The sequence below is a fragment of the Thamnophis sirtalis genome, unplaced genomic scaffold (genome assembly GCF_051295495.1).
Source record: "Thamnophis sirtalis isolate CommonGarterSnake01/CBP01778 unplaced genomic scaffold, rThaSir2_p1.2 scaffold_2, whole genome shotgun sequence".
NCBI classification, from domain to species: Eukaryota; Metazoa; Chordata; class Lepidosauria; order Squamata; family Natricidae; genus Thamnophis; species Thamnophis sirtalis.
In genome coordinates, this window is record NW_028261382.1 from 77,166,718 (window position 1) to 77,189,040 (window position 22,323).

A 22,323-nucleotide genomic window follows, 5' to 3' on the forward strand; every position below is an offset into this window, starting at 1 on the left:
TTCTTACTAGCTGATAACACGACTTTGCCCAGGTATTTATTTACTTATAGGGGGAAGATGTCCGGACTAAGCATAATTTCTAATGTTGGATTCTCCCCCTTAGCAGAAGGAGCCCCCTTGTGGAGTCCTGTGAAGCCGTTACTATGGCAACTCTGCTGCGCTGTACAGTAAAGCCATTTTACGACTGTACAGTAGAAACCGTTTTAAGGCACAACAGGTTGTATCTTAACAGAACATACACCCCGAGGGGTGTTAGGGGTGTCTTACCCTCACAATATTTTTTCCAGAGAGTAAGTCCTCTGTGTACCAAGTTTGGTTGAAATTGATCAAGGCATTCCAGAGCTACGCTGGAATACACACATACACAGCCATTTAGATAGATAGATGATAGATAGATAGATAGATAGATAGATAGATAGATAGATAACAGACAGACAGACAGACAGACAGAAATAGATGAGTGAAGTCTTCTCCATCTTCTCCTCAAGATGAGACTTGTTCTCTCATTTCAAATCCCTGAAGTGCTGGTTCCCCGCTTGGCATGCAAATTCACAAATAAGACTCTCGATTTTGCAGCTGCATTCAAAAGCTTTTGCAAGCCCCACAGGCAACAATAACACAAATTTGGACACTTTAGTAGGTGGGATTTCCCCATGCTTTACAAAGTATCGGAAGCCCTCAACTTAAAACCACAATTGGGACAAGAATTTCTATTGCTAAGTGAGGCAGTTAAGTGAGTCGCACCAGATTGTATGATCCCAGGTTAAGGGAATTGTACAGTCATTAAATGAATCTGGCTTCCCGTATTAACTTTGCTTATCAGAGGCTGGTTGGAAAGGTCACAGATGCTGATGACATCCTAAATACAATGCTGCAACCATCATAAATATATGAGAATTGCCAAGTGTCTGAATTTTGATCATAGGAACATTCATAAGGGTAAGTATAGTTAGAAGTCATTTTTTCAGTGTTGCTGCAACTGAGCAGTCCCTAAGCAAATTATTGAGGATTACCTATTCTACAAAAATGAATCTTTTTGTACTGATCCTCGACATACAAAATTCCTGATGCAATGAAGGAAATTATGGCATTTTTATTCCCCAAAATTGGCTCCATTCATAACTCCCAATGTGCTTGACAAAAGCAGGAATATATTTAGTTCGATTAAGTTTTCTAAAGTTATTTTGCAGAATTTCCTTCATGCCCAAGGGGATGGTGAAGAAAAATAAAATGTGACCACATTTTTAATTGGAACATTCAGAACAATTTATTGAAGTCAATCTCAAGCAAAAAGATTTAATCAGTGGAATGTCATTTTAAAAACCTTTCCAAATTAATGTTCACGGAAGCAAACACACATCTGAATTCCAAAGTATTTGTAAAATAAAAAAAGGCAACATCTCCGTAAATATAATGTACAAAAATTATATGTTCCTACCATCACTCACATTCAGTAAGAAGCTAAAATATTACAGGCAATTCTAGATACACTTTGACTAGTAAACAATGAACTATCTATATACAAGTTAACCAAGCTTTATAGATGTCACACTATGCAAGAGAACATAGGCTAAACAACAAAAAAAACCCTCCAAAATGTTGTTATGTCTCAAAGTCTATGTAGCAACATCAAGTCATAATACAGTAATAATCCCCATGGATCACCCCCCAGGGAAACTTAACACTACTCCTTAGTGTTGAAATCTTCTATCTGGGTTTGAGAAATTCCTAAAGATATTGATTTTTTTTTAAAGTGAATATCAATGATTCTGCTATTAAAGACTCTGGTGATTTTTGTTAAAATAACATCTCACAGAATCTACAAAGTTTGGTACATAGTAACAAGATCTACAGAAATAACGATTCTACAAAGTCATTGTTACAGATAAAGAGTTACACAGGAATGGTGACAATCTGTTGTTGTTGGTGTCTGTTGTGCAATATCACGTTGTGGGGATACAAATGGATTTTGTCCTTTTTTCTGTTTTGTTTTTTCCCCAAACCTTCTCTAGCAAACTCAGAATAATAAGCACATACCCTTAATAAACAAACGAAGACACATTCTGGTTGCTAGCCCATCATAATAGCTATTTCATCAACTTGGTTTTCAATGGCAACACAAGTTTCATTGCTTCGTGGGGGGAAACAGGGCAGTGAAGAAATGACATTGACCAGATTAACATGAAAGAACCTAAAACAGACATAAAGCTTTTCTCCAGTTAGTTCTTATTGAGAATCGGGTGCTAACAGGGTGGGCCAGGTGTTCAGGAGAACATATAATACATGACCTAAACCAGGGATCTCCAAACTTGGCAACTTTTAAGACTGGAGGACTTCAATTCCCAGAATTCCCTAGCCAGCATGATTGGCTAGGGCAGGGGTCAGCAACCCATGGGTCTGGAGCCACATGTGGCTCTTTCATCCCTCTGCTGCGGCTCCCTGTTGCCAGTCGGCTCCACAATTGATAGGGCTTTTGGTTAGGACAGGTAGAGGAAAAAGGATGCCGTGCTAGGAGGAGACTCTATGGTGTGGGAACTGGACTTCCGGTTGGCTTCCGGTTAGGACCTTTGTGGTTCTTTGAGTATTTAAGTTGCCTGGGCTAAGGAATTCTGGAAAATGAAATCCACAAATCTTAAAAGTTGTCAAGTTCAGAACATTGGCCTGATCTAAAAAGAAGCATAGCCCATTCTTGTGTGCAGAGGGACTATTATGATCCCTATAATGGGAAGCAGTGAACAAACAGCTTTGGCAAACTGGCAATTTAAGGGTATAGGCAGAGTCGATGCTGGGCAGACACACCATTCCTTGATTTATGCATGACACTGCAGTTGAAAACAAAAAACCAGCCCGGTTCTTTTCCTCCCAACCTCTCCAGAAAGGAGTGCCCCTTACCCAATTATATTTGCATCCAAGCTTGGTGCACCCAGGCACCTGAATACCAATTTGCTCAAGCCCACCTCCCAGAGTTATCTCCATTATCTCCTAGGAGTGATAGGATAAGTGCATTATTTATTTATTTTCGTCTGAAATCTCTGATGCGGAGAGCAAAAAAATAAACAACAACCCAGAAAGGCTCTTTTAGTGTTAGAAGTACAAAAAATACTGGAAAGTTCCTAATGCTGCTCCTACCTCAGGCAACGGCTCTTAACAGCGTCAAGAAAAGGAGTGGGGTTTACTTTCCAAGTGTTTCCTAAACGCTGCAAATTCATATCGTGCAAACAGAAGCGGAAATCTCTTTCGGGCTCCACATTTCGGGCGGGGCGAGACTCGTAATACAAACAGGAAAATGAATAAATAAAATACAAACTGTAAAATAAGCATGGAAAAATAGTTTTCAAGTACTTTAAACCCTGAATTCAATGAGGCAGAAGATAACAATGTTAAAGTGACTATATTCGTACCAGCGGCTGACTTTCCCCACCTCCCAACCCTACCCATAACATCTCCATATATATATATATGTATATATACAGTCAATGGGTTTTCAGTTCATTGGCAATGATATTGTAATAATTACATCTCTTAAATGCCACCGGGGTATGTGAAAGGGCACCAAGCGTAAAGCTAGAGGTGCCCCTTTCCCCCCCCTTCATTACAAGTTCCACAGAACCGTTTGCCACGCGGCATTTTTAAGAACGCAAATATGCACTTAAGGGCTGCTAACACGCAATGTAGAAAGTAGATGCATTGTATGTCCTGGAGCAAAGGAAAAAAAAAACACCATGAACAACAAACGAAATACTTTGCTTTAGACATAGAACTTGGTATTGGGGGTGGGGAGGCTGCCCAGAACTTTTGAGATCAAACCACAGCAACAGGCGCATGATTTTATATAGGAAAGGCTAAAATCACACAGGTGAAAGAAACGGAGTGGGGGAAACATTGTCCAAAAATACTGTGCAGGTGGCTGCTTGCTAGAGCAGAATATTCCTTCCTTTATTTCTTATTTCATTCCTCAAAGCCCTAACCAGAAAAATGGCAGAAATGTTTCTTGATATTTTTTCCCATATTTCTTGGATGAATTGCAACCCTTGGAGGGTTTGATGAAGCAGTTGTAGGTCTAAAGATATGCAGACATGCCTCTCCCACCTGTGTATCCCCAGGTATCTCCCGAACACACGAGACACCTGTTTGAAAGCTAAGTGTCAAAACATTGCTCTTTAAACTATTCACCTAGCCAGATGTTTTCAGGCTGCTTTTTTATTTGCCTGCAGACAAGCACATATTTCCTTGAGGCACAGATTTAAACCAAGGCCGCAATGCAAAAGCATTCCAGAGTCTCGAGTCAAAGAGTCATGACAATACAGCCCAAAGATTTCTGCATTCTACAGGATGCAGTTCCAAAGCTCAAAGCATCTCCACAATTGCAAGAACACAAAACGGCAGTCTTCTAGCGGAGCAAGTCAACTTTCCATTCCTGATTAAAGTGCGTGACCTATGCGACAAAGCAAAAATTTAACTGTTCTTTTTTCTACGGAACCCCTATTGTGGCTTGCACATACAAACGACAATGCTAGGTGTCTGCCCACTCAGAAATTATCCTTCACTGAATTCACAGCAGGCTACTATGCGTGTCCGTTATCCACTCGCAAGAAGTACTGCTGTGTTCAATTGGTTTGTCCCACAGATATGTGCAGAGCAAAACACGTATCTCAGGGAAACTTAAAATCTATTCTAAATGCGTACAAGATAATCAGCAGCGGTTACCCATTGGTATGAGCTGCTTGTAAAGAAAAGGAAAAAACCCTTCACATCCTACCCTCATGCATTCATTAGGAAAAGATGGAGGGAGTGGGGCACATTTTATAAGTCAAACACACAAAGTAGGATGGTAAGAAACTCCTGACTGCAGGTATGTATTTAGAGAAGAAAGTCAGTCTTTGTTTGGCCCAACTTCCATTTCTCGTGGCAATACTTCAACCCCGTTTTTGCAGAGGGCAAAGAGACCAAATTCTACATTTAGAATTTTATAGAACAGAACAAAAGTTCTTTGCTTATCACAGAATATTTTTCTATGTTCTGAATAATTAGAATTGGAGAGAAAGGAGGGAAGAAAATTCAGGAACCTTTAATATTTCTGTTGCTCACAACCCCCCCCTATATTCATAATCAATATTTCTGTTCCTTAAGGATGTTATATGGTTTAAGGTAGGACTGCATTTTCAACGAAAACCTCCCCGTTCTACTTCTTCAAATAAATCAAACCAAACCAGAGCTGAGGACTCAGTCTAGAACAATAGACAAACATTGAAAATGTAGTCGTGAATGAGCCAGCGAAAGTTTGAAACATCTTAATGAAGAAACTTTATGGGGTTCAAAAGATATATTCTAACAAAAAATATCACCCACATCAAATGGATGCTTTCTTCACTTTTTGCATCCATTAGTGGAGAAAATTGGAAACAATAATTTAAATTGACGTGATAGCAGAGTGGCCTATTCTTCTGAGGATTCGGCTACTTCAGGGGTGGCCTAAGGAAGGTTTGCTCTGAATTCCGACCATCCATCAATGATTCTTCTACTTAGCAACAGGTTTGGCCACTTTCCCTTGCAGAATTGCACTTGAGGTGACATCCAAGTTCTAATCATGGTGCTCGATCCTCCACTATTAAGGACAAAAGATCTCACCAACCGTATGACACAAGTTTCTTCAAAGCACAATGGAAAAGATAAAAGAACCACAACGGAACAAGGCAGTTGAGAGAGAGGGGGGGAGGGAGGGAGGGAGGGAAGGAGGGAGGGAGAAGGGGAGGGGAGATGCGACCAAAGAGAAAGGAGAACATGATTTGGAGAACATGATCGGGTCCAAGGGGCTAATGCGTTGCCCAAGCTTTAATGCCATTCATTGATTGGAGTTACAATATTTCCAAACTTCACCTTAACTTCAGTGACATCTGTTCCCTAATTGTATATTTGCCTTCTCAAGGTGCGCTGCCACAAAATCTGGGCATCCTGTAGGCCATTCCCCATCTGTCAAGGAATAATGGAGTGTATGAAAGAAAACAAAGACGAGAGAATTCTGAATTTAGGATTCCTAGATTAGGAGAAAATCCTCGCAGAAAAAAATTCTTCCTCCATGACCTTGTTTTTTTCCTATCCCCCCCTTCCGCCCCCCCCAAATCAAATACGTAACAAAATAATCCTAAAATCTAAACCTAAATATACATAAATAAATTGTAGTGTTCTCAAAAATTACTTTAAACGTTCATTAGTGTTATCAAATATGTATCATCCTCTTTTAGGGCTTCACATTTCACTAGTCCACATGATTCTGAAGCTTATACAATGCGAGAAAACGAAGTCGGTGACCTGTAAAGGAATTTGCCAACTGAATGAAAACCGAAGAGACATCTCAGGTGCTTTAAAGGAATGTTAGTGTGCTGCCTTATTTTCACGCCTAGGCAGATAAGGAAAATAGAAGCTGTATTTGCTTTTCCTTTATAGGCTTTTCAACTAATTAAAAAACTAATTAAAAAAACCTAAGAAAAGAGTCACCGGCATCATAAAATACTGTCTATTTCCTGGAATTGCCTAATCTGTTATGGTCATATAAATTAACGTGCAGTCATTACTGAACTAAGCATTCCTAAATAAAGACAAGTATTTCAGGAGATACTTGGAATACCCAACGGGAAAAACAAGTGATGTAGTTTTTCAGTGCCGGCTCTTTAAGAAAGATTAACAAACTAGTCTTTATGAAATCACACACATGGCTTTTGTAAGATAAGACCATTCCTATCCAGCGATGGGATTCCTTTGGGATTCCTTTGAGTAACCTTATGTCAAAATCGGAGGAGACAAGAACCAAACTGGCCATATAAAAACACATTAACGGCTGGTAGCCAAATTCTGCCTTTCAGATTCAAAAGATAAAATCTTCATCAGCATCTATCACCATGGAAACCGCGCAAGAGGACAGGTTCTGCATGGTAGAAGATTCATAAAAGAAGAAACCAACTCAAGGCCTTGCAAAAGAAGAGCCTAAACTTCCAACTCGGGAAGGCGAGGAGGAAGTCCGTGCCAGTTTCCCATAAGGTAGAGAGAGTTACGATGGTTAAGAAAAGCACAGTTCCAGAAAAGCCCAGGTCTCCTTCGGATGAAACTGGATTCCGGGGCCAAAAGAGAAATATTCCCCAGGCTCCTGACCATCCGTCCTGCCCCCCCCCCCCCCCGATTTTTATAGGCACAACCTACCAGACTCTTCTTCACAAACCCTTTAGAGGGGAAAAAAGCAAAACCGCAAACACCATGCACGTTAAGACGCTGCCAGAGTGCATTCTTCCAAAGTGGCCGACAACATCACGTCAAGAATGCTCTTCCAAAATCATGGGAGTCCTAATTTATTTTTATTTTTTTGTGGGTGAACGTATCGCGATTATCGTTTACTCACTCAAAAAGGAAAGAGGGAGTGGGCCATCTCAAAAAAAAATTAATCTCTTGCCATCATTATGAAGTTACTGGAATTATCTCGCTTTGAAACTGCCCGATAAGATTTAATCTGATGTTTTTACCCCATAATTGTAAAACCAGACAGGAAAAAAAAAATTAATAATAATAAAAAAAGGACACATAAGAGAAATAGATACCAGGCTGGTGCGGCTTACTCTTTTGTCAGACACACTGATTGTATTAGAACCAGAAATCCTCAAAAAAGTCCATTAAAAATTAAATAAATAAATATTCTTGCTATGTTTCTTTTCTTTTTTTTCTACACGCAGAGAACATACTTTTAAATTCAAGGTCCTTTTGTGTGTTTGTTTTGCAAACCCTTTTCTCCTCTTTTTAGCCAAAAAACAAAACAAAAACGGATGCCAACTGGCTTCTTCCTGATCTTCCGAGAGACGCGAAAGACACATTCGCAGGGGGGGGGGGAAACGGATCTAATCAGCTGCGCAGGCTCCTAACTGCCCTTTCCCAGATCCGGCGATCCTAATTCGAGTCCCCTGGAGGCAGCTCTAAAAAGATTTGAGGAGGCTTCCCCTGGCACTGTATCTAGATTCACGAGGATTTGCCACCCAGAACGTGAAACAAGTGTTGGGGAGTTGCGTTTTCGTGAAAAGGGCCTCTTCACTCCTTCGAGGCTTCCTCCGGATTTTGCTGTTCCAGCCGACGCTTGATCTTGCCCCAGTACTCGGGGGCCACATGGGCCTTGGGGTTGTGTTCAGAGCAGCAAAGGCGTCCGTCCAAGGCTGAGGAGACCAGAGCGCCCTTTTCGTGATCTTTGCAGTAAGAGTGAGGGCAGAACTCGCAAAACGAAGCCGCTGGGTTGCCGCAGATGGCGCACTGGTGCCAGGGGCATTCCCACTTCCCTGCAAAGAAAACAAGAGAGAGATCAGATAGGCATCAGCCCAGGAGTAGGAAGGAAATACCCAGCCCCTTTTCACTGTGCAAACTAGAACTGCTTCATAACACGGTTTGGCTTTGTGAATATAGAACGGAATAAAATAACACAGCTGGAGGGGACCTTGGAGGTCTTCTAGTCCCGTGATGGCAAACATATGTCACGCAGAGCCCTCTATGCGGGCATACGAGCTGTCGCCCAGCTCAGCTTCGCTGCGCATGCACGTGCGCCTCCCGCCGGCCAGCTAATTTTTGGGTCTCTGCAGTGCATGCGCAGGGGATGGGGAATGCGTGGAGGGAGGGTGTCACCCCCCCATGGCCCGTTCTTTGGTCCTAGGAGGCTTCAGGGAGGCCTGCTAGGGTCAAAATACGATGCGGAGGGGGGGGTCACACATGCACGCACATGGGGAAGGGCTAGGGGGAGCGCAGGGGTATGTGTCGCACATGCATTCACAGAGGGTGGGATGCGTGGGGGGGGGCATGTTGCACGCACATCACATTATGGGTGTGGGCATACGCGTGCACGCTTTTGGAACACAAGGACAAAAAGTTTAGCCATCACTATTCCAGTCCAATCCCCTGCCTAGGCAGGAAACCCCATACCAGCGGTGGCGAACCTTTTTTGGCTCGCGTGCCATACGTGGGGGGAGCACATGGGGGTTGTGTGCGGGATGCCGCACCCATAATGCAATGCGTGACCCCCCCCCCCAGTGCACATGCGTGCACTACAGGTACTGTCACCATTTTTTGCATGCTTTTTTCGTCCTCCCCAGGCTTCAGAGGCTTTATATGAGCCTGGGGAGAGCGAAAACAGCCTCTCCTGGCCCCCCTGGAAGCTTCAGGGACCTTCAGGAAGCCTCCGTTCCCAAACTTCTGGTTTGCCCATAGGGCCGTTTTTTTGCACTCCGGAGGCTTTAGAAAAGCTCCTGAAGCCTCCAGAAGGCCTCCCGGGGGGGGGGGGGAGGAGAGAGGGGCTCTTTTTGCCTTCCCCAGGCTCCTATAAAGCCTCTGGAGCCTGGGTATGGCGAAAAATGGCTTTAAAAAAGGGTGAACTCAGCTGACAGGGCAGCGCCTCGCATGCCCTGATAAATGGCTCCGTGTGCCACCTGTGGCACGCGTGCCATAGGTTCACCATCCCAGCCCTATACCATTTTAGTCAACTGGTCATCCAATCTCTTCTTAAAGAATTCCAGTGTTGCGGCATTCACAACTTCTGGAGGCAAGCTGTTCCACTAATTAATTGTTCTAACTGTCAGGAAATTCCTCCTCAGTTTTAGGCTGCTTCTCTCCTTGATTAATTTTTGCCCATTGCTTCTTTGGTCTTGTTATATTCGGGTCTCTTCCTTGTGTAAGATTGAGATTGTCTTGGCAATGTTTCGGCGAGGTCACTTGCATAAGCATGAAGCTGAAAACACCAGCCTGAAGATGGTGAGTGGGACCTCGCTGAAACGTTGCCAAGACAATCTCAATCTTACATGGGAAAAGATCCGAATACTACAAGCTCTCCTCCCTTATCAGCTAAGCCAAGGAAATAATTAAGTGTTATGTCAAAGCACCTGATATGCCCAAATATGGGAGGAAGCATACTGCCAGCAACTGCCTAACATATAAAAACAAACAACCCAGGTTTGAATCTCAGTAAGGGTATATATATATATATATATATACCTCAATTTTCAACCATTCATTTAGTGACCATTCGAAATTATGATGGGGCTGAAAAAGAAACTTACAACTGATTCTTGAACTTAGGACTGTTGCAACATTCCCAGGGTCACATAAACAAAATTTGGGTGCTTTCCAACCAGCATGTATACAGGTAGTCCTCCACTTACGACCACAATGGAGCCCAAAATTTTTGCGCCTAAGTGAAGCATTTGTTTGGTGAATTTTACTCTATTTTACAACTTTTCTTGCCATATTCTTAAGCAAACCACTGTGGTTGTTAATTTAGTACACAGGGTTATCACACGAATCGGGCTCCCCACTGACTTTGCTTGTGTGAAGGTTGCAAAATGGGATCCCATGACCTCTGGACACTGCAACTATCATAAATAGGAATCAGTATCTGAATTCTGATCATGTGGATGCCACAAAGGTTGTAAAACGTTCATTGAGTCATTTTTCCCCCAATGATGTTGCAAATTTGAATGGTCACGAAATGAAGCTTCTTGGATGAGGAGTGAAATGTCTTCAAAGAAAAACCCAGAAACTCCAACTGCCTCTTGAAAAAGGAACTTTGGGACAACCATGACCTGGATCAGGGGTCTCCAACCTTACTTTGAGCCTGACGGACTTCAACTCCCAGAATTCCCCAGCCGGCAAAGCAATTTTAAACCTGGCAGACTTCAACTCCCAGATTTCAACTCTCAGCTTTGCTGGGGAATTCTGGGAGTTGAAGTCCACCAAGCTTAAAAGTTGCCACGGTTGGAGACCCCTGATCTGGATGACTGAGAATCTGCATAGACATTCTGAGATATCTACTGCAACCTCAGCTTGATAGATTAATTATAGGAATTAGCAGGGCAAACATGTTTCTGTTCCCAGATGTGCCCGAAAAACAAACCTACCAACCAAATAAAATTCAAGGTAAACAGAAAGCAAGATAAAGTCCAGTAAGCACAGCTGTTCCCTCTGACTTTCCTAACCTTGACAGAGAACAACTAACTTGATCTTGTATTTTCAAGCCAAAAAAATACTGGCAGAGCCGATCCTGTGGAAAGATTGGCTTCAAAGGGTCATTTCAGGATTTGAGGAAGGATTCCTGGGAAAAAGTAAAAACTGAGGGGAAGCAAGAAAAACGCCAAACGTCCCAAATTTCTTCATGATTGCAGAATGCTGACAAACTGACTGGACTGTGGAAACTTCGCACAAGTATCTTGGAAGGGGACATAGTCCTTGCTGCTCCATTGTGCGACCAGTATGTTGGCTTCCTAGAGTCCTCCCTAGTTAATTTCTTCACAACTACACTAATGAAAGAGAGCAACAATAGCAATAGCACTTAGACTTATATACAGACTTATATACTGCTTCACAGTGCTTTCCAGCCCTCTCTAAGCGGTTTACAGAGTCAGCCTCTTGGCCCCCAACAATTTGGGTCCTCATTTTACCAGCCTCGGAAGATTGGAAGGCCGAGTCAACCTTGAGCCAGTCAGAATCAAACTTCCTGGCTATGGGCAGAGTTAGTCTGCAATACAGCACTCTAACCACTGCACCAATATGACTTGCTTGCTTGCTTCCTTCTTTCCCAAGCAATAGCACTTAAAGTCTTATATACCGCTTCACATGCTTTACAGCACACTCTAAACAGTTTACAGAGTCAGCATATTGCCCCCAACAATCTGTCCTCTCATTTTACCTATCTCGGAAGGATTGAAGCCTGAGTCAACCCTGAGCTGGTCAGGATTGAACTTCCTGGCTGTGGGCAGAGTTAGTCTGCAATACAGCACTCTAAACACTGCACCAATACGGCTGGCTGGCTGGCTGGCTGGCTGGCTGGCTGGCTGGCTGGCTGGCTGGCTGGCTGGCTGGCTGGCTGGCTGGCTGGCTGGCTTGCTTGCTTGCTTGCTTGCTTCCTTCCTTCCTTCCTTCCCAAGCAATAACATTTAGACTTATATACTGCTTCATGGTGCTTTACAGCCCTCTCTAAACACTTTACAGAGTCAGCCTATTGCCCCCACCAATCTGGGTCCTCATTTAACCAACCTTGGATGGATGAAAGCCTGAGTCAACCTTGAGCCCATGAGAATCGAACTGCTGGCAGTGAGCAGAGTTAGCCTGCAATACCACCTTTCTAACCACTGCACCACCACAACTCCCAGCTTAAACGGTCAGATGATTTTTGCAAACATATTTTTATGTGCCCCCCTTCAAAAAAAAAAAAAGGCCTGTTTACAGCTGCGACAAAATCGCAGGCACCTACCAAAGGGTGGCTGTGTCAAGTTAAGGCAGAGGAGGTGGTATGCTTTGGGACAGTCTTTTTTGTCACACATGACAAGTTCACCCCCATCTCCACACTGAAAGCAGTTGTCTTCGTGCATCTGCTTCTGCTCCGTTTTTATCTTCCGTTTCTTCTGCTTCAGCTTTGCGTTCTTGGCCTTCTCTTCGTTTGCTGTTGCGCACGCCGTCTGAATGGGTAGAGGGAAAAAGCCAGGAAGAATATTAACCAAGTACAAAGGAGTCCTGGCTGTCTTATGACAGCCGTACAGGGTAGACCAGGCTAAGAAACCAACACCATATAGGGCAGGATTACTTTCACTGTGTCATCTACACAGGGGTGAGGAACTATGTAGCTCCTTTATGACCTGTGGACTTCAACTCCCAGAATTCTTGTGGCTCAGGAATTCTGGGAGTTGAAGTCCACATATCATAAAGGGGCCATAGTTCCCCACCCCTGATCTACAGTAACACAGCCTTGCTGTCAGGGTTCCAAGTAACATACCCATAACAAATAAAAGTCTGTGTCAGGGTTCCAAATAGCATCCTCAATCAAAAAAGACTCCAAGGCTAGAGATTCCTCAAAGTTCAAATTTATTAGAGAAGTCATGTTGGCACATCTGGGAAAACCAAAATCTGTAAGTGTCCAGGTTTTCCCCACACAGTTGAAAGTTCAAGCCCCTGCCCAGCACCCACATGTCCATCCCATGGCCCAATCAGCCACTGTCACGAAGGAAGATTCCTCCCATTCACGTTAGTCCAGGTGCAGGGACAAAACGACCTTGACTCTCTGAGAAGGAATGTTATTATGGCTACATATCTCCCATGCTCCACACAATCCCCTCCCAGTTTTCCATAGTAGAATATATTTGAATATGTGGCAGGCTTGAGGCCCAATACAAAGATGGCTTCCTGAGACGTTCTCTTAAATTTATTTCTTGGAATGGACCCTGGACATCACCTTGGTAGCGGGTCTTCCTCCTGTTTCAAGGCCATTCCCTTGTCCTTCTAAGCCTTCTGCTGTTCCAATCCCTGACATCTGAAAACAAAAGCTTCCAGCCCCCCAAAATATTGAGTTCAGTTGAATACCCAACAGTTGCCATCCTCCCTAAATGAAGCGGGGAATACTATACAGGCAGTCCTCAACTTAGGACGTCAATTCAGCCCCAAATTTCTGTTGCTAAGCGAGGTGGTGGTTAAGTGAGTTTTGCCTCATTTTATAACCTTTCTTGTCACAGTTGTTAAGTGAATCTCTGCCGTTGTTAAGTGAATCCAGCTTCCCTGTTGCCTTTGCTCATCGCAAAAGATGATCATGTAGACCCCGGGACACTGCAACCGTCATAAATGTGAGTCAGTTGTCAAGTGTCTGAACTCTGCTCATGTGATGCTGCAACAGTCTGTAGCAATAGCCATAGCACTTATATACCGCTTCACAGTGTTTTCCAGCCCTCTTTAAGCGGTTTACAGAGTCAGCCTCTTGCCCCCAACAACCTGGGTCCTCATTTTACCCACTTCGGAAGGATGGAAGGCTGAATCAACTTTGAGCCGGTCATGACTGAACTCCTGGCAGTGGGCAAAGTCAGTTTGAAATTCTGCATTCTAACTATTGTGCTACCATGACTTCCTTCCTTCCTTCCTTCCTTCCTTCCTTCCTTCCTTCCTTCCTTCCTTCCTTCCTTCCTTCCTTCCTTCCTTCCTTCCTTCCTTCCTTCCTTCCTTTCCTTCCCAAGCAATAGCAGACTTATATATCACTTCATGATGCTTTATAGCCCTCTCTAAGTGGTTTACAGAGTCAGCCTCTTGCCCCCAACAATCTGGGTCCTCATTTTACCCACCTCGCAAGGATGGAAGGCTGAGTCAACCATGAGCCTGTGAGATTCGAATTGTTGAACTGCAGCTAGCAGTCAGCCGAAGTAGCCTGCAGTACCGCACTCTAAGCACTGTGCCACCTTGGCTCTATGAGGTGTGTGTGACTGTAAGTGTGAAAACGGCCATACAGTGCCGTTGTAACTTTGGTCACTAAACAAACTGCTGTAAGTCGAGGACTACCTGTAATGAAAGAGATCAGGAGGAAAGCCCTCGTTTGGACTTCGTTCTGAGCGGTGAGCACAAGCTGACTGAGACCGTGGACGTGTATGTGCATGTGATAGTCCATCTATCCGTAGTTTTTGTCCCAGCGGGCTTCCCTCTCTTGTGTGACTAACCTTTGGCCGCACTCCTAGGAATCCACTGCAGTTTTCTGCTCCACAGTGGCACTCAGTTCTGCCATTGCCCAGACAATCCAAATTATAGTTAAATGTTAACTCCATCCCTGCAAGTTCAAGAGAGTTAAGTTTAATACTTGGCAAAGAATGTAAGAATCCTTTTTTTTTTTTGCTTCAGAAAAGAGTGATATATGCCAGCTTAGATGAAATCTTAATCAAAATATTAAAAATGCAATTGCTATCTTCATCGCCAGTGAAAAGTCTTGTCCTTATAAAAATGACACGGTGGCTTGCAGAATTAATAAGGAATGTATTGCTCCTTTTTAAGCATCTCTTTCTCTGGTTTTTCCATGCTTCCACTGTCACTAGCTATCGGAGACATCCCTTATGATCAAAAGACTTAAATCAGCATCATTTGGTTGTCCAGGGTGTTTCCTGCAACCTGAAAATGCAAGACTTTACTTGTCTCTGAAATTATGTTTTGCCTGTGTTGACAATAGTAAGCATCTAATAGAATGGAATGGAATAGAATAGAACAAAATGAATATGGAATAGAACAGAACAGAATAGAATGGAACAGAATAGAAAAGATAGAATAGAATAGAATCTAATCTAATTTTACAACAGTACAGAATAGTATAGAATATGGAATGGAATAGAATTCAGAATAGACTAGAATGCTTTATTGGCCAAGTGTGATTAGATACACAAGGAATTTGTCTTCGGTGCATAAGCTCTCATTGTACACAAAAGTATGTGATAAATGATCACAGTCATCATAAAAATACATTCATCATAATGTATGATGAACACTGCACACTAGAACAACTAGACACAAGGACAGTTTTTCCCCAAATGCCATCACTCTTCTAAACAATTACCGTATTTTTCGGAGTATAAGATGCACCCTTTTGCCTCAAAAAAGAGGCTGAAAATCTGGGTGCGTCTTATACACTGAATACAACATTTTTTGCCTGCCAAAGCCCCGCCCCCTTCACCAAAATGGCCGTGCATAACTTTATGGAGGCTTTCAGAGAGCTTCTGGGGACTGGGGAGGATAGAAATGAGTGAAAAATGCCCCCCCCCAGCAGCACTCTATAAGCCTCCCTAAGGCTATGCATGCAATTTTTTTGACAAAAAATGGGCCCGTTTTCACGAAAAACAGGCCGTTTTTTGCTCCTTTCCCCTGCTTCAGGAGCACTCTGCAACACTCCCCCCCCCCCAGGCTATTCATGCCTTTTTTTAAAAAAAACAAGGCCATTTTTGGGAGGTTTTCAGAGTGAAAAAACTTTTTTTTTCCTTTTGGAAAGCTCTTTTACTGATTGATAAGAATTACATTGATCAAGGTCTGTGCCAGCAGAAAGAAAGTCTTAGGTGCTGCAGATTGTCAGCGATTTCCTTCTCCAGACCATGGATAAATACATCTGGAAACATCTGGTTTATGGTTTATTAAACTTGTATGCCGCCCTATTCCCCGGGGGACTCAGGGCGGCTAACAAACTCATAGGGGAGGGGGTAATACAAAAAACAAACAAGACAAAACAATTACAGAAAAACAGATTACCTACCTACCTACTCTCTCTTTCTCTCTCTCTCTATTCCTCTACTTACCAACCTACCTACTCTCTCTCTCTTTCTCTCTCTCTCTTTTCCTCTACCTACCAACCTACCTACTCTCTCTCTCTCCCTACCTACCTACTGTATTTCTCTCTCTATTTCTCTCTCTCCCCCTCCCTCCCTCCCTACCGTATTTCTCTCTCTCCCTACCTACCTACTGTATTTCTCCCTCTTTCTCTCCCTCTCTATCCCTCTATCTACCTACCTACTTAAAAAAAAATTGTCTCTTCAAAACCTTGGTGCTTCTTATACTCCGGTGCGTCTTATACTCTGAAAAATTCCCACAACACTGTCAAATAATTTACTAAGACTGTATTACTATTCTTCTTCTCTTCCTTCCTAGTATCTATCTCTCCCCACTTATGACTATAACCGTGTTGCTTCTATCTTTCAATTTACATTGTTTTATTTGTTTCCTAGTATGATTTGATAGTTTATAAGTAACCTTGACTATCACTAAGTGTTGTATCTTTTTATTCTTGATGAACGTATTTTATTCTCCTTATGTACACTGAGAGCATATGCACCAAAGTCAAACCGCTTGTGTGTCTGACACTTGGCCAATAAAGAATAAAGAATTCTATTACCCAAACTAGGACTGATACATGCTAATTTGGATAGGGAAAGAATGAATTTGGGGCTCCAAACAAATAAGCAAGCTCAGAGAGCACCAAAACCCCCTCACTGTTATCATTCTTTTTTTTAAAGTTAAAAATAGGATTTTTTTCCCTATTAAAATATTTTTTGAGAGTTTTTTATTTTAATTTCATACATATAACCACAAGTATACCATTACATCTGAACAGAATTTTTTAATATTGTCCATTATATCATTCCCTCAACCCAGAACAGCTGTCATTCGCTCTTTTGTTTTCAATACACCATATTATACCTGTTTCACTGCCATCCTATTTCCTCTCCCTCACTCCTCCTCCCTACCTCCTTTCTTCCTTTAGGATTTAGGATTTTTAGGATTTTATTTATGATTTATAGGCCGCCCTTTTCCCTGAGGGGACTCAGGGCGGCTTACAATACATGGGAAGGGGGTGCAAAACAAAAACATAAGACAGTGCATAAATAAAAAATAAAACAATAAAACGCAACTTTCATTCAACATTCGGGTGGGGCGAATTAGAATCTTATCCCCAGGCCTGACCGGATAGCCAGATCCTAAGGGCTGTGCGGAAGGTCTGGACGGTGGTGAGGGTGCGAATCTCCACGGGGAGGTCGTTCCAAAGGGTCGGAGCTGCTACTGAGAAGGCTCTCCTCCGCGTAGTCGCCAGTCGGCACTGACTGGCGGATGGAACTCGGAGGAGGCCTAATCTGTGCAATCTAATCGGTCGAAGGGAGGTAATCGGCAGGAGGCGGTCTCTTCCTTCTGCCATCCCTCTCTTCCCTACTTCCCCTTCCTCTCTCCTTCTCCTCTCTCCTCTTTCCACTTCTTCTTTATCTCCTACTTCTCCTCTCCCTTCTACTTTCCCTCTCTCCTGTCTCCTCTCTTTCTCCTTACCGCTACCTTTCCTTTCCACTCTCTCCAATTAATTTACGTGGGGTATTTTAGCATCTGAGCACACTTCATTTAATATTTGCTGGTATTGATAATTACATCCCAATAAACATCTTTCATATTTATGATTTAACATACATCCTCTTTTTCCATTAAAATATTTTATTTGTGTCATAATCTAATGGGGTTAATTTGGTTTGATGATTCATTCAATAAATGTTCTACAAATGTGTCTGTTTCAATTTTTAATATGGTAAATATTAATCAATGTAACCTAAACAAATGGTTCTTGGAGGGGAGGGGAAGAAACTTCCATCATTTTTTAAAAGTGGAAAGTGTTCCTGAGGGGAAAAAAAACATCAGTTATGAGACACAGATTTAGGAAGAAAATCGTCACGGCCCCCACCCTTCTGAGAAGTGAAGGGAAGCAAAAGCAGGAAGTACTATTTCTCCATGGTGACATCAATGCACTGCAACAATTTCCCAGGGGAGACCAGTTCAGTTTCTTTGCTTGTTGGTTTTCAGAAAGCGGTTTAAAATGAAACTGCTGTATTGTGGAGAGTGTTTTTAACTGAATTTGTGCCACTGCTTGTTCTTTTTTATTCTTTTTTGTTTTGGGCTTGGTATTTTGTTTTTTTGGTTATATTGTGTTTTTTTCCATGTGGAGTCTTATGACTGTTACTTGATTAGGTTTGTTGGGCTGGCGGAAGATTTCTGGGATTTGAAGTCCGCAAGTCATAAAGTTGCCAAGTTTGGAGAGTCCTGATCTAAGCCACTTTTAGGAGGAGGAGGAAGACGAAGAGGGAAAAAAGATGATGAAGAGGAGGAGGAGGAGGAAGAGGAGGAGGAGGAGGAAGGGGAAAAAGGAGGAGGAGGAGGAAAAAGAAGATGAAGAAGAATAGAAGGAGAGGAAGAGAAGAAGAAAGAAAGAAAACCTCGAGAAGATAGGGATGAAACTGTTACATTCTTTCCTTCCTCATGACATTAATAAAGTTGTTTTCATTACATGCAGTAGGGTTGGGTGCATAGGATTTTCTCTTTATTGTTTTCTATTCTTTAGCTGTAAGCCATCCAGATCTGTTTTGAATCTAAATAATAATGACAATAATCCTCCTTGGGTTATTATTATATCCCCGGAGACATCAAAAAAGAAGAGAGAGAACTGGAGAAAATATAAAAACCTGGAAACAGAAGTAGAGCAACTGTGGCAAAAGAAAGGGAAGATATTACCAATAGAAATAGGGGCCTTGGGTGCAATCCCAAAACATCTGGAGCACCATTAGAACATCATCAACAATGGGAATGTTAACGTCAGTCAATTGCAAAAGGCAGCTTTTACTTGGAATAACTCATATTCTGTGACACCACCTTTGACATCATCAAACCACCACATCTGTCTAACCCAAGTCCTTGGGAATGGCTTGATTGATGGATCAAAATGCCAAATCCAATCTAAACATATGGCTGGCTGTGCAACAAACCATAATACCCAGATGTAATCCTATTGGGAGAGGTCATGGTCAATCTCCCTCAGCATTTCAAAACAGGAAAACATTTTGTGCAATAAAAGCTGGCAAGTATAAATCTTTCGATCTGACTATTCATTTCAATTTGGTTTTGCTTCTACAAACAAGCATACTTATGCCAGAGGAAGAAAAATTTGAGCTGCCTCCTGCATCTGGCCAAAACTGTCACAGATGAAGAACTTTTCATACGTAAGCACATTGCTTATCACCTCAAGAGCTTTCCATTTGAGGCCATCATTGAATTGAGCCTTTGAATGGAGGGCTGGACTAGAAGACCTCCAAGGTCCCTTCTCACCTGATTATTCTATGTGTTTGCTTTCTCTTTCAGAAGGAATAGAATCTCTTTGCACTTCTACCATCAGGCAGAAGGTATCAAAGTATAGCCAGCAGAACAAACAGGTTTAAAGATAGTTTCTATCCTTGGGCTGTGAGACTTTTAAATACAACCACAATCACTCCATGCACACGCTAGTTTTTTTTCTTTTTCTTTATTTTTTTTGTTTCTGTTATAATTTTGCACCAGTGAGGTTAAAACCAATTTTGTTGTATTTAAGTACAATGACAATAAAGATTATACTAGAATAGAATACTAGATGGAATGGAGTAGAATAGAACAGAACAGAAGAGACTAGGGTAGGATAGGAGATGGAATAGAATAGAATAGAATAGAATAGAATAGAATAGAATAGGGGATAGGATAAGATAGGATAAGAAATGGAATAGAAGAAAAGAGAAGAATTGAATAGACAGAACAGAACAGACTAGGATAGGGTAGGAGATGGAATGGAATAGAATAGAAAAGAAGAATTGAATAGAACAGAACAGAATAGGATATGGAATAGAAGAGAAGAGAATAGGGGATAGGATAAGATAGGATAGGATATGGAATAGAAGAGAAGAATAGAATAGAATAGAATAGAATAGAACAGAACAGACTAGGATAGGATTGTATAGGAGATGGAATAGAATAGTATAGAATAAAATAGAACATAACAATAGAACAGAACATGAGATGGAATAGAATAGAATAGGGCCGGGATGGCGAACATATGGCACGCGGGCCACAGGTGGCACGCGGAGCCATTTGTCAGGGCACATGAGGCGCTGCCCTGTCAACTGAGTTCACCCTTTTTTAAAGCCATTTTTCGCCATACCCAGGCTCCGGAGGCTTCATGAGCTTCCCTGTGCAAAAAACTGGCCCTATGGGCAAACTGGAAGTTCAGGAACCGACTTCCGCTTTGCTCAGAGGGTCATTTTAAGTGCTCCAGAGGCTTCAGGGAAGCCTCCTGAAGGTCCCTGAAGCCTTCGGAGGACTAAAAACCACCCTACGAGCAAACCGGAAGTGACTTCCGGTTTGCTCAGAGGGTCATTTTGACTGCTCTGGAGGCTTCAGCGAAGCCTCCTGAAGCCTCCGGAGGGCCTCCAGAGGGGCAGGGGAGGCTGTTTTCACCCTACCCAGGCTCCTATAGAGCCTCTGGACCCTGGGGAGGGCGAAAAAAGCATGCAAAAAATGGGAGGTCGCACATGGGGTGTGTGTCACACATTGCATTATGGGTGCAGAATGCCTGCACACGACCCCCCCTGTGCTCCCCCCACTTATGGCACGTGAGCCAAAAAATGTTTGTCATCGCTGGAATATGGGGTAGGATAAGATAGGGTAGGATAGGATAGGAGATGGAATAGAATAGAATAGAACAAAACAGAATACGAGATGGAACAGAAGAGAACAGAACAGACTAGGATAGGATAGGATAGGAGATAGGATAAGATAGGATAGGATAGGACAGCGATGGTGAACCTTTTTTGGCTCGCATGTCATAAGGGGGAGAGCGCAGGGGGATTGTGCATGGGCATGCCGTACCCATAATGCAACGCACGACACACATCCCAGTGCGCATGCGCGCATGAGAAGTGCTCCCCCCCCATTTTTATATGCTTTTTTTGCCCTCCCCAGGGTCCAGAGGCTTTATAGCAGCCTGGGGAGGGCGAAAACAGCCCTTCCCCCACCCCTCCGGAGGCTTCAGGGACCTGAAGCTTCCGGAGGACTAAAAAGGACCCTACGAACAAACCGGAAGTCACTTCCGGTTTGCTCGCAGGGTCGGTTTCACCCTTAAGTGACTTCTGGTAGGGTTCTTTTTAGTCCTCAGGAGGCTTAAAAGCCTCCTGAAGGTCCCTGAAGTCTCCGGAGGGCTTAAACCAACCCTACGAGCAAACTGGAAGTCCGTTCCTGAACTTCCAGTTTGGTCATAGGGCCGTTTTTTTGCGTTCCGGAGGCTTCAGGGAAGCTCCTGAAACCTCTGAAGGGCCTTCAGTGTGGGAGAAGGCTCTTTTCGCCCTCCCCAGGCTCCTATAAAGCCTCTGGAGTCTGGGGAGGCTGAAAAATGGCTTTTAAAAAAGCTGAAGTCAGCTGGCCAGCAAGTACATGCGCGCTGGCTAGCTGATAGGCAACACCTTGTGTGCCCTGACAAATGGCTCCACGTGCCACCTGTGGCTTGCGTGCCATAGGTTCGCCATCCCGGGGATAGGAGATGCAATAGAAGAGGATAGAATAGACAGAACAGAACACGAGATGGAATAGAATAGAATAAAATAGAATAGAATAACAGAGTTGGAAGGGACCTTGGAGTTCTTCTACTCCAACCCCCTGCTCAAGCAGGAAACCCCACACTACTTCAGACAAATGGTTATCCAACATCTTCTTAAAAACGTCCAGCGTTGGACCATTCACACCTTCTGGAGAAAAGTCGTTCCACTGATTAATTGTTCTCACTGTCAGGAAATTTCTCCTTAGTGAATTATTTCTGCAAATACAAGCTTTTCCCGTTTGCTTGATTTGCCCTGGGAAACAGTTCCGTTTTTTTCCATCCAGTCCCAGGGGCAGAGTCAGTATGGACAAAAAGACAGAGGCCTGAACTATGTACAGAGATGTTTTTCAAAATGTTCGGAGAACATGTTTATCAAGAGGCTGTGAATGAGCAACAACAACAACAACAACAGCAGCAGCAAAAAGAACTAAGAGGCAGCGTAAAGCCTGAAAACAGAAGACTTCAGAGAATATCCCTATCCAGGTCAAATTGAGGAAAAAGAACTGGAAGGAATCCAGGAGCACCAAGCGTGGAAACGACAACTAGGCCACATGCTGCCTGCATTCCTGGGCAGGAGGAGAAGGGAGGAGACAATGCAGAGATTGATA

The 22,323-nt window shown here is 43.0% G+C and overlaps 1 protein-coding gene across 7 annotated transcripts in view; it reads right to left on the reverse strand.

The window, feature by feature from the left end:
- Window positions 1-1,241: 1,241 nt before the first annotated feature.
- Window positions 1,242-22,323, reverse strand: part of NSD3 (nuclear receptor binding SET domain protein 3) — a 126,523-nt gene continuing 105,441 nt past the window's right edge. For all 7 annotated transcript variants that reach the window (XM_087706153.1, XM_087706157.1, XM_087706156.1 and 4 more), the window contains 3 exons: window positions 14,481-14,587; window positions 12,263-12,467; window positions 1,242-8,309 (listed from right to left, as the gene is read on the reverse strand). In XM_087706153.1, the coding sequence (XP_087562279.1) occupies window positions 8,068-8,309; window positions 12,263-12,467; window positions 14,481-14,587 (554 nt within the window). In that variant the 3' untranslated portion in view covers window positions 1,242-8,067. The remainder of the gene's footprint in view (window positions 8,310-12,262; window positions 12,468-14,480; window positions 14,588-22,323) is intronic.